This window comes from Macrosteles quadrilineatus, unplaced genomic scaffold (genome assembly GCF_028750875.1).
Source record: "Macrosteles quadrilineatus isolate MER2022 unplaced genomic scaffold, UCM_ALF_1.0 Scaffold_7__1_contigs__length_78375512, whole genome shotgun sequence".
Lineage (NCBI taxonomy): Eukaryota > Metazoa > Arthropoda > Insecta > Hemiptera > Cicadellidae > Macrosteles > Macrosteles quadrilineatus.
The window spans coordinates 38,570,858-38,584,457 of NW_026542600.1; the positions used below are offsets into that span (position 1 = coordinate 38,570,858).

At 33.6% G+C, this 13,600-nt stretch overlaps 1 protein-coding gene across 2 annotated transcripts in view; it reads right to left on the reverse strand.

Moving 5' to 3' along the window:
- Window positions 1–10,739, reverse strand: part of LOC128998264 (uncharacterized) — a 64,040-nt gene extending 53,301 nt beyond the window's left edge. The window contains exons 1-2 of one of the 2 annotated variants that reach the window (XM_054424320.1): window positions 10,430–10,739; window positions 9,090–9,155 (exon numbers count right to left, since the gene is read on the reverse strand). In XM_054424320.1, coding sequence (XP_054280295.1) covers window positions 9,090–9,155; window positions 10,430–10,509 — 146 coding nt within the window. In that variant the 5' untranslated portion in view covers window positions 10,510–10,739. The remainder of the gene's footprint in view (window positions 1–9,089; window positions 9,156–10,429) is intronic. The other variant, XM_054424319.1, reaches the window with a different exon arrangement.
- Window positions 10,740–13,600: the final 2,861 nt, after the last annotated feature.

A 13,600-nucleotide genomic window follows, 5' to 3' on the forward strand; every position in this document is an offset into this window, starting at 1 on the left:
TTGTAATTATTGTTATATTAATTGATTGTACATTTTTGTTTGTTATTTATTTGAAATCTAGCGGTCTTCATTGTTATTATTAACTTACATTGTAAAACAATGGTGGAACCGTTGATAATAAATAAATACTTTATGGCCCATAAGGGCGGCATGTGAACGCTATAAACGTGAGTGTAATACGGGCCCACACTGGTTCCTTTCTAGCATACAAATGAACCTATGCTGCAAACTATAGCAGTACTGCATATAACTATAATTGCGATCTAATAATAACATATGGTAATTCAACTGTTAATTTAATACATACGGAAATAGATTTTTCACCACACTATGATGTTTTTGGCTGTATTACATACGTTAATTGGTGGCTGAAAGTTACGTTTTGGTGGCCATGACAGCTGTCATTGTAATTTGGGGACCGAGCAGGTTTTTACATCCCGGGGCCGCAAAATCAGCTGTCCCCTTACTTACTTCATGATTGCATTTTAAGTACACAATCAAAATCCATAGCATTGCAATAGAATTGTGTTATTGTCACTGTTGCCTAGCAACTATTTATTTTTATTTTTGCTGATTCCTCAAATTATTTCTTCACATAACCTTAAAGTTGTAGTTGTGTTGACTATCAGTGTGCATTATTATAGTGGTGAATAGTGGTAATAGGGTATAGTGTGGTGAAAAATAGCGATCGTACCACGGACCGAAATGGTTTTGCAGCTCTCGATCGATTCTCGAGCCGGCAAAACCTCATTTTCGGCCCTAGGTACGAAATATACTATTTGAAAGCATGTCGGTTTTATAATTGCTACTAAACTACCAAATACTTTCTGTTTTCCGTACCACCCGTTAACTACCTTATGTGGACTACAACAGTTTTAAATAAGTAATACCATTCTGGAACTACGCCATGTCATTGTAAAACAATACATACACAGTCGTGACGTTTAGAGAATAGGTTTGCTTTATTCGTAATCTAGGTCTTGTAAAATAGGAAAGAAGATCGACGCTTAAGTCAGAAAAAATTCTATTTGCCGTTGTATCAGCAGTCACAACAATGGGATAGCTATAAAGAAGTATTTTTATTATAAACGAATGCTACCAAAGTATTAACTATTCTTTCAGTATTAAATTTTAGAAAGTTTCTTTTAGAAGTCACACTGGTTGTAATGGAAAAAATTAAATAATTAAAACAAAATCAGGAATAATTTAATATTGTTTTTAAATATTTAAAAAGGAAAGTAAATAAAGGATCGTTGTCGGTTGTATACAGGGTGATTGATATAAGTGTGCCAGTCGTTTTATTCGAAAACCATAAGAGATATCAAAACAAGTTAAATGGTAAGTGCCTTGGATTTTTTATTTTAAAAATTGTAGTCAAGTCGAAAAATCTTTTTAGCCGCCATTTTTCCAATATGGCCGCCAACTTTGATATTTCTTATGGAACACCCTGTATTTCATGATGTATTCCGGTAGAAAATGTAATTTTAAGACGATTTTATTCTTGTGATTTTTTTCATAAACCTAACCGTTTCAAAGATAATAATGGTTAAAGTTGTGAAATTTTGAATAGTTTTTGAATAAAACAGCTGGCATGCTTGCTTAGGCCTTTATCGAAACTCTTTCTTATGCCTAATTTTTAAAACTTTAAACATTATTATCTTTGAAACGGTTAGGTTTATGAAAAAAATCCCAAGAATAAAATTGTCTTAAAATTACATTTTCTACCTGAATACATCATAAAATACAGGGTGTTCCGTAAGAAATATCAAAGCTGACGGCCATATTGGAAAAATGGCGGCTAAAATAATTTTTTTGACTTGACTAAAATTTTTAAAATAAAAAATCCAAGGCACTTACCATTTAACTTTTTTTGATATCTCTTATAGTTTTAGAATAAAACGGCTGGCACACTTATATCAATCACCCTGTATAGTTCCTAAAACCACCCTACGTCCCTTATCATTTACCGGTTCGTTTGGAAGGAGTATATACTCTTCTAAAGTAATGTATTGTAACTTTCTAAGCATTATTTTATGAGCTCCAAAGGATTCGATTTGACACAAATTCTTGTTTCCAAACTTTCATGTTGTATTGAGCCCCTTCGCCACCCTAGAATTTACAAATAGACTATCAGGTAAGATAAGGATTAAATAAGGATTGGAATAGATCTATACAACGATTAACGTTAAACGTTAAACTGTTAACGTTATCTGTAAAACGTTTAACTAATCAAAACAGACTTCAACCTTTTGCAGCGAACAAACCCTTACAAAAGTGTACTATGTATCTTATGGCATTTAAATTTATGGGGTACAAGTAATCAAAAATTAAAAATAATTTCATTATTACAGACGGAAGCTTTAAGGCACATGCTAAATTTAGAAAGAACCTCTAGCAAATATTATTTAAAACAATATTTCAAAGATTTGGAAATTTAACAGTTCCTTGTTTGTATATATCTATAAAACAAGTTATTATGTAAAAAATAATGAATTAAAATTAGAGCAACAACAAGATATCCACAATTACGATACTAGATGTAAACAAAATTTCACCATTAAAAAGCATAAAAAAGGAGAATGTAAACAAAGTTCTCAGTATATTGGCAATAAATTTATCCATCAACTCCCAGATGGTATAAGGAAGGAGCAGAGCAGAAATAAATTAAAAAAGGAACTGAACACATTTTTAATAGCAAATTATTTTTACAGCCTGAATGAATTTTTTTAACTTTAAGTAATGTATTTATTTTATCTGAAAACTGCTGTTATATGAATTTTTTACTTTAAGTTATGTATTTATTTTATCTAAAAATTGCTTTATCTAAGGCGAAGCGCAAGTGTCAATTCAATTCTCTGAGACAGCTACGAACTTGGTGCGAAATTTTAAGCTAAATACTCACGATGGGTATATAAAGGAGTGATATGCTAAGCTAGCATTGTTATTGACTAAAATAACCTATTTCTTCATCCAGGATCATTTATGTAAAGCCCAAATGATCAAGGACAGCTGGGTCCAGTTTTCAACCATCAAAAAGCTACTGACTTTTCTCAGGATCGAGTCGGCAATGTGTTGACTGCCTGCACACCTTACACGATCAATATTATTGACAATATGACTCAATAATATTGTCAAACCAAACAAACAGTCGTATTTCGGGCTGCACTTTACACGGTCAATAATATTGTCAATATGTCAATCCAGGACTTGCTCAGTACCAAAATGGACTCCAAGAAGAAAAGTTACACAACAACAACAAGACTTTACTTTACTTTACTTTACTTTGTTGTAACTTTTACAACAAGTTACAAGACTTTTGTCTTGTCATCAGCATGCCATTTTTCTTATGAACCTCTTCGAGAATCCCAAAACTGTGGGAGGGTTTCATACAACTCAATAAACTTAATTCACTGCTGCTTCTCGATATCATCAACTCTAACTAAACTTTCTTCCTAGAAAATATATTCAACATCGTCACTGATAACAGACATATTTCTTGGTAAACAAAAACATACGCATCTGACCATTGACTATAACCTAGGAGTGCACATAATAGCAAAAGACACTGAAAAAGCAGACTTTTGTACATGGACAGAAGACATTGCAAATAGAGGCAGCAGTGAGGTAGCTAGCTCACTGATGACTAGTCAATGATCTGACCCTTCCGACCGTCTGTCGTCTGCTAGGGTAAACAAACGGCTGACATTTGGTGCGTAGGAATATACAGTTCACCCACAGTAATTAGTGGATTGGCAATAATATACACATATGCGTGTACTTCAATATTGTTGTCAATATCATTATCACGGTTTTGATGGCTGATTGATTTCTAGATTTGCATCAATTTCGGTCGTCAAACCACCAATCTCGAGGTTGTACTCTCAATAATATTGACAATAATATTGATCGTGTAAGGTGCCTAATTGATTAAACTGACTAAAATTAGCTAGTTCTTTACTTAGAACCATTTTAAACCCCAAGACTAAGGACAGCTGTGTCCAGTTTTAAAATATAAGAAATCCATTGTCGTGAGTCGAACCGGCTTCCTTCTGTGTTTAGATCATTATAACCACTCTGTTACCCATCTATATAGTTGTTCGAAAGCTAAAAAGAAGGACCACGTGTAAGGGAGCACTTAACATGACTGGAGACAACGTTTAAGTAGCTTTCTACAAGAGCGATGAAAGTAAACTTACAGGAACACAAGATAAAATGTTTATGCCTGAGCGGCGTCATGCTTTCTGGTCCCACACGCTCATCGGCCCACATCACGACCACGGCTCGAGACTACGGTTGCAACAGAATAAGTTACAAATTACTTTGGAATTAATCGTTTCAGACAAAATTGTCACTTATAACATTGTTACATGAAAGGTACATCAGTAACGGGCTTTCTTATTAACTTGTAACTTAAATTGTAACAAGATCAGTAACCTACTTCAGCAGAAATAATTTCAGTACGGTAACTCTTGTGTAACTTTTTAACAAAGCATGATGTTTAGTGTCAGATGGTAGAGTAAAGATTTGTTAGTTTATGTAAATTCTTCATTATGTTTTTTGACGTAGTTAATGAATTTTTTTGTTAATTTAGCCGAATAAACGACTTATGACTGGTGTGCGGTAAAAAAGAAATGGGGCAAAAGTAAGTAAATGCATCAATTAGCAGCTTTCTGTACATAATTAATGCAAGGAAGCCCACTGTCAGGTGACTGTAGGAAAACGTCTTTTATTTTAACTGGTAGCATGCTTAGTTGTGCAAACATTTCCACGATTTCCCCAGGCCCTGTCAGTGCCTGTAGCTGCTCGCCGAAGCAACGCAAGGTTGTATAACTACTGCCTGGGCGGATGCGGTAAAGCACGAACGGCCAACAGGGTGACGAGATGACGCATACGGGGCAAATTGACTTCGGCGCGACGCCGGCGCGCTCGAAATCGATTGACGAATACACATTCCAAGATACGCCCAAACATTGCAAAGTCTCAGTTGTGTCAATACTGCACCAAAAAAATTGATATGATTTCTAGGTCATCAAACGCAAAAAATATAACGTTTTTGAGAGCCTACTTCCCACGAATATTAGAAGAATAGAAGCGGTATGGATCATAAACATAAACAAATAATGTACTGGCATGAAATTAAACATTACGCCTACTTAGATGGAACTGATCAAAACATATGTTATTGTTATTAAAGATTCGGGCCAGTTACGTCATTTGTTTATAGGCTATTTATGATCCATACCGTTTGTGGTCTAAAATTCGTACTACTTCCTTGCCGATTTATAAGTTAACTCCTCCATTATGTACCCGCCTGGTTTTCTCTCGATTAGCAAAAATTGGCTCACTCTACATCTTTAGTCGAAACTGAAGAATATTGTTTTTATAATACCCCGCTGCAGCAAACCTGCAAACTAAGCGAATTTCCAGTTGCCTGATTCTGCTTTAATTAAAATATTTAAAAAAATACCAAATGTATTTGATTTCCTATAACATTTATGTTAATAATAACATTATGTTTGTACTTAAGTTTGCTGCTACAGGGAGGGTATAATGTGTGTTTTTTAGTAAAATGTTAATAGATTAGTATAAAATAAAATTTATTTTATTTTATACTAATCTAAATGCTAATTTTAAATCAAAATATATTCATAAACAAGCAAACAACAACAGATTATTTATTCAGAAAAAGAATAATAGAGAATTTTAAATTTACAGTTTTTATAATTTTTACACAATTACGGTATTAACCGTACAAAAACACTTCAAGTTACTCAACTATTTGGTTTTTTTAGCTCTACCAAAGAGTTTGGAGAAATATTGGAAAATTTCAGGTTTTGAAGGCAAAAAATTTGAAAAATCAATGGATGGAGTGCAAACTCGTTGAAATAAATATAGGTTTAAGCTTTTGAACGAAATTTAACAAAACTTTTGAACCAAATTTCATCAAAATCTGATAGTTTTTACTTGAGTTATCGTGCTAACGGACACACACACACATTTTATATACATACATATATAAATTTGAAAGGATGGTGTTTTTAGCCTCTGGGGACCTCAAAACAAAAAAGTCAATCAGTTCTGGGTCCAGGTCTTACCATGAGACCTATGGTAATAACTTATTCCCTACATGGGAAATTAGCTAAAAGAAGGACAAGCTACTAAAAAGTGAACATATTGATTAAGAATCAATTACAAAATATTTGTAATTTATAAGCTTATTATTTTAAGGTTTGTTCAAAGTTTTACCACATCATTTATATTTTAAAATTAATCTATGATCATACAAGCTGTGTTGTTTAGGATTTACCATTAAATTGAAAACACGATAAAAACTAGGGTTGTATCGCAATATTTTATAACTATTTCGTTTCTATAAATTTAGCTAAAAACTATCGGTTCTTGACTAAGACTAAATAGGCTAATGGAGAATCAATCGTGCAGAGTGGACATCAGTGCATATTATAGTGAACACAGAGTAATTGCTGACCTCAACCACATTGTGACATTCAAAAATAAAATAAATAATAAATAAAATAATAATAAAATATAAACAATAAATAAAATAAAATAGTTAATATGTGATATCTCATATCGCCTCCGTGTTTAATGATACTAGCCACTTATTAAACAAATAATTTTCATCCAAGCCTTTTTGGTTTGACCGGTAAGTAACAGGGAATGACTGGATAAAATGTATCTGGGTTTAAATTATCAGATTAGAGTACCTAAGTGTGCTCTTTACCTCAGCTCGGAAATCTCAGCTCGTGCTTCAGTTTGAACAGCGCCGTGAGAAGCGCTTGCAGATGTTTAAGTTCTCTCAAATTACTCAGTTAACTTTTAAAATCTTTTACATCTGGTTGATCTGAAGAAGGTTCCTTACTCCTTAGATTCAAATTTATGACTCTTGTCGTTTAAATTTTCTTATAAAAATTTATTTGTATGTGTAAAATGCTTGAGAAAAAAACTGATTTAGAAGAATTTACCATTCACATCCCAATTAAAATTCTACTATTAACAAAAAATTTAAATATTACAAGCTTACAAAAATAAGAAATGAATAAATTGACATAAATATATTTTCTATCGGTTAAGAACTAAGTCGACAATGACGGAGATCTAAAACCCCTGCATTAGCGCGCCGCAGAGAGGTAGAGCGCACCCTTAATTTAAAAATCCACCTGATCAAAAAGGAAAATCACAATAAATACCCTTGTCTGCATCAGTTTGTAATTTTTCAATGTATTAGAAAACTTAATTTGTTCCCTGTAATTCTTGACACATCAGACGCTTATTAGTACGTCTTTTAATACCTGGCGATTGTTAAGTATTGATGGATATTTCATACTTTTTCTATAAGTCCTAAAGGAGTGACAAAGGCCATAGATGGTTTAAATTACATATTGGTAACTCATACCATACATTTAATATTACAAGGTGTTTTTTTGAAACTCAATCAAAATAATTACAACTACGGTGAGACACTTTTTAGCTGTAAAACCAGCTCATGTGATGGTACAGTAGACTCTCTCTTATCCGGACTCCTCCGGACCGAGGCCAGTCCGGATAACAGTTTTTCTGGTTAAGACGACGTCCTCAAAAACTCGTTAAAACGGACCATTTACAGTGATATTGAACTTAAATTTAGGAGAGCATTGTATTTAGACATGTGATCACTGGTCTAAAATTTTTCCCACGAGAACAGTCGTTTCAGTACCGCCTCCTTCCTGCCGATATAGTCCGGTTAAACCAATGTGCTGATAAAAATTGTCCGGTTAAAGAGATGTCATTTTCGTCGAGTGTAGTCCGGTTAAACCGATGTCCGGTTAAGATAAAGGGGAGTCTACTGTATGTCTTACATGAAACTTGTATAAACATTTTCCTTAGTTCAAACTGTTAAAAGGTGTCCGGATATAAGAGGGAATCTGCTGTATCCCTTTTTTCTTTACCTTATTGTTGATAAGCTAATATGCATGGTTTAATATATCAATGAGGTTTAGTGTTATTAATAATTTTATTTTAAGTAAGACGTAATATGGTTTTTTACTCATGCTCAGAAAAAGCTTGCAAAAACCCCAAATTGTGAATTATTCACGATAAATTCCCACGATTGAGACTTTTGAAAGTTATAGGCTAATTGAACAATTTAAGTTTACTCAAAATAATTTTTTAAGAATACTAAAAACTCAAAGTAATAAACATGATACCTCTTTTCCATTATTTTCTGAGATAAAAATACTTCCAGTTCAGCATTTTAGAATGTGTCTATGTACATAGAGGAAATACAAGGACAAGCAATCCTTTGTAACATAATACTAGACAAAACAATCAAGGAATTTTCCTTACCTAGCGTAAACTCACTGTTCAGACATTCTTATAAGTATAATGGTCCAAAATACTTCAACCAACAGCTGGAAGATATCAGATTTTGTTTGACCTTAGATACATTTTCTTCAAAATTAAAACAATGGCTATTTAGTAAGCAGGACTTATATTTTTTCAATAATATTCTAAGCTAACTATTTACACTAATTACTTAAATAAATTTTTCCAGCAAATCTTTCAATAAATCTGTCAAAATATGCCAATTTGCTATTTTTTGTTTTCCATTTTAAAAGAAGGCAATCAAAAAAGTTTAGTTTTAACATCATTTTTGTTTTTAGTTGTATTCTGTTGAGAGAGGAGTGGACTCAGGGTCCCAAAGTTTTTAGTTACTGAAACTTTTAAATAATTCAATTTGTTGATACTTAATAGTTACAGTTTTACCATCTATATCTAGGGCACCACAAAGAGTGGCAACTTGTATTTTTCAAGTAGTCTCTTCAGTTAGTTGTTTAAGAAAATGTTTTTCATTTTTACGTTTTCCACAAGACAACGAGAGGATGATGTGACGGTAGGATGATAGGATGATGTGGCAACGTAGTTCCAAAAAAATGTATTATTTTGAATATATTTGTTTTGAAAAAATAAACTCATTATTTCATTTAGTTTTATTTTACCTGATTTATTTTACCCCTTTGGCAGCCTATGGTAGTAGGCCTAGACAATAGAGCTGTACTAGATAATCTAAACCTAACAGCCAAAACCCTTACCTTAGTGAAAGAACTTCCACATTAGGTAGTCTTCTTACGAGTGACACATCTTGCAGTTCGCTTCCCCTGAAAAGAAAAGAGATAAATAACTTAGCAAAACAAATTGAATCAATCTAGTACTAATCAGTCTACACTTTGTAATTCACAAGCCCAATAAATCCAAATAAAAGCTCAATTTGTAGAGAACCTCTTAATATTTTGAGGTTTTACCATGCATTTTGATACACTCGTTATTTCTAAGTCCAAACAGTAGGACTAATTCAAAGCGTCGTTGGCAAAACACTCGGCTAATTCTTGATAATTCAAATTTATTTGCTTAGCCCACCAATTTTGAATTAGCAAGATTAGTTTTAAAAAATCTTGGTTAGCGCCAGATCTGACAAATAGTTTTACAACGGATTTCACAGTAATGAGTGAATTGTCTCACTTAAACAGGGTCTTAACTATTAAGCTTTTAGTAGGCTACTGGGTGATGACTCACTCGTGTTGGTATTTGAAAAAAGTATTAGGCCTATTTATTTTTGAAAACTTTGGTTAAGTTAGTTGCATATTATGATCAGTAGTGATGGACTCAGGCTACACTTTGTATAGGTGGAGACTATGGGCTGAAAGGCTTAAGTCCTGAGCACAAAACTTTTAGAGGGGAAAATGTTCAAAAAAATTTACATTATTGTAGGAGTTACCTACCTATAGAGTTATTGCTTGTTTAAGTTATGAATATGTTAGCCCATGATCATTTTTCAAAAATTAATTTATTGCTTACCTAGTCATTAACGTAAAAAAAATACACTTTAGCCTATTACATTCCAATCATTGTAGCAGTAAACCGAAGTACTCACTACACCTCATTTTATTTAAAAATGGAATAAAATGTTAAGCTAATATTTCATTGGAAATCCGTTCAGTCAAATAGAAATATATGATAAGTGGACAAGAGTTTACTTTCTTGATTCATTGAATCCTTCACTAATCATTGTCTCAGTAAAACAACATTTTTAACATAACCTACAAACCTAAGTTCGTTTCATTCAAAATTGCAAAATTCCATATTTTAGTCCCTGGTGATGTATCGGATTAGATTGAAGGATAATAGGTGTATACTGATTAAGTCAATTTCATATTCATATTATATGTTTGCCTTAACTGAATTAATCTACGGGTGCCAAGTATACTTAGTACACTAAGACAACTTTTTAGGTTACTACCCTACATACATTCAATGAAAATGGTTTGGATTTCATTTTAAGGGATTAACTAATTGCAATATATTTACCCAGCCAACTAACTTAGTCTTAAACCAGTGAACATAGGTGTTTAATTTATTTATAAGGATTTCTTACCAGCAATTTAGTTTGGAGACTGCAGTTAAATTAGATTGACGCGTTCTGGCATGAACCATTTCTTCCGTTAACTTAGCCATTGTATTTGTGAAACAATTACACACTCATATTCTGCTGTTTAGTAGGGCCTAGCTAAACAAAATTTACATTATTATTCCACTGAACGTAAAAATTCCCCTTTGATATCAAAACACTCACTCCGACCACACACAGATAACGATGATTGTGCCATTCCGCAAGCGAACTAGCTAACAGTAACAGAAAGAAAACAGAACAACAACAGTGAAAGAACAGACAGAACAATAATACTTTGACATTTCTAACTTGGAATATCGGCAGACCTCGGACCAGCTGATGAGCTACAGCTAGCTTCTATGGCTATGCTGCTCTACAGGTTAGCCACTACAGAACAGTCTGCCAATAGTCCCGATGTTATGAAATTCCATCCACAAGAATTTATTGAGATACTATAAGAAGATTAGTATGTATGTAACCGGCAAATTCGGTCATTCAATATAATGATTAGGCATTCTATACAATGCCTAAAATTGATCAGGCAAAGTATTGAATAAAGCTAATTTATATATTTTGCCTAGTCATTCTATAGAATAATAATGCACGTTGGAAACAGGCATAACAAAAAAAAAACACCATGCTGTTCATTTAACTATGCTACAGATCCCATGTAGCACAGATGGTTGGGCCAACGTTGGCCAACTGTGGGACAGTTGGTCGATGGTTGGTTGGAGCTTCCACAACCAACCAACCGTTGTCCAACTGTATATCTCGTAGTTGGGCCAACCAATATTTACACCTGTGGACCAACATTGGTTCATTGTTAATGAAATACATTAATATGCATTGCTGGGTATCATACATCAAGCCAACCGTTGTCCAACCGTTTTTCACTCCGTTGGACCAACAAAAGATACTTTTGTTGGACCAACGATGGTCCATAGTTGAGTTTACACGACTTTCATTCTCTGGGTCTAGCTTTCACAACATAATTATAATAAAATATCTGGTTTTACAATACCTTTATCAGTTCCAAAAGTTTCCAAAAGTTTTTGGAACTGATAAAGGTATTGTAAAACCAGATATTTTATACAGTTCCGGGGCTACAACAATGAATTTTAATAATTATAATAATGCAAATATTTTTTAAAATAATATTCTTTAACTTATTTGCAACAATTTAAGGGGAAAGAGTAATTAATCATATAACAGGCAATTATAATAGCATTAATAATCTAACAGTAATTAATTAATATATATTCAAATACCAGTATCCTCTCTAACTAAAAAAAAAAAAAACTACTTATGATGCCTTAACAGATTAACAGAATCATATTATACTGTGTAGTATCAAAAATGTTTGAAGTATTGCGACCATTGCAACTGTCGGCTACTCTTTCACCACTTGAAAACTCTCTATATCAACAATCACAGATAGCTCAGTGGTAAAGTAAGAGGCTCATAAGTCGAAGGACCCGGGTTCGAGACCCGTCTGGGCCGAAAAATTTTGTTCTAGCTTTTTTTCAAAATTTGTTTTTATGAACTATTTAATCAATTTACTCAACTAATAATTATGCTTTTCGTACTAAATCTTTATTATTTTGAGTGAAATAAAACGGTTGGTCAATGGTTGGATGGAAAACAGTTTAAAGAGGTGACATTTCTACCGTTGGCCAACTGTGTGGCTCCACAATTTACCAACGTTGGCCCAACCATCTGTGCTACATGGGATGAAGTGTAATGCGCCGTTTTAGGACGTTTTAGATCATGTTCTTGTTTGGTATTAAATTATCTGATTTGAAATAAACTAAACTACGGTACCTATTGTTTTTTAAACAAATATCTTTAGTTAATACTTTGCCTGACACACGTGTGGGCATTCTATAGAATGAATAGGATGCTATCATATAGTGTTAATAATTTATTCCACTTTCTCTTCCCAATCAATCCCTTAAAGCAGTTCGAAGCGAGTTTAATTGGGAAGGCTAACGTGTTGGGAAGTCACAAAAATTGTAGAATTTGGGGAGTCTCAAACCCCAGGATCATGATTTAAAAAGAAAGGAATAGTCCAAAACTAAATGTTTGGTGCGGTGTAATGCATATGACCACTCATATGGACCGTTATTCTTTCGGAAGAAAATGTGAATAGGTTTGTTTACTTGGATATTTTGGAGTTGTGTTGTCCCTCAATTAAGAACTGCAGCCTATCATAATTTTCCAGCAAGACGGTGGCCCCACCCCATTATTGGGTTAAATGTGTCATGGATTTTTTAAATCTCCACTTCCCCGGACGCTGGATCGAGCGTGATGGCCCGACGAAATGTCCACATCGTTCCCCTGATGTAACCCCCATGGATATCTTTTTATGGAGATTTGTCAAGGACGCTGTCTATTCTTCCCCAGTTCCTAATTTACAAACACTGAAGGAGATAATCAGGAATGCTGTGGCGTCTGTAACCCAGGATATGCTGGCTAAAACCTGGGACGAACTATAAAGACGTCTAGAAGATCCGCAGGCCTCTGGTGGTGCACACGTAGAGTTTTTTTTTAAGTTTGTACATATAGCTATAAAATCATAAGAAGTTGCCTGTTATATCTGTAAATAGATCTTTATCCTACTATCACTCGTTTTCATACTATGCGGTTTCCTTATCAGGCCAAGACTTTGTGGACACCCTGTATATCCATAAACAAGACAAATACAACAGTTCTTTATCCTCCATAAGAATAACATGGGAATTTTAAATTAAAAATTGTATAATTACTATCTCTGTAACCGTTAGTCATACAACAAAGCTTCAATGTGCAAAAATATATCTTTTTTTAAGCTCTACAAAATGGTCTGGAAAGAATTTGTGAAATTTTATGTTTTAGAGTCAAAAATGGGAAAACCCAATTTTTACCCCATAAAACCCCGTAACCATAGTCCTATCATGCTGGTTCACGAACTCATTCAATAAACGTAGGTTATACGTTTGTACCAAATTTCATCAAAATCGGATCAATTTTGCTTGGGTTATCGCGCTAACATATATATATGAATTTGAACGGAGGGTGTTTTTAGCCTATAGGGACCTCAAAACGAAAAAATAAATCGGTTCCGGGTCTAGGTCTTACCATGAGGCATACGGTAATAGCTTATTCCCTATATGAGAA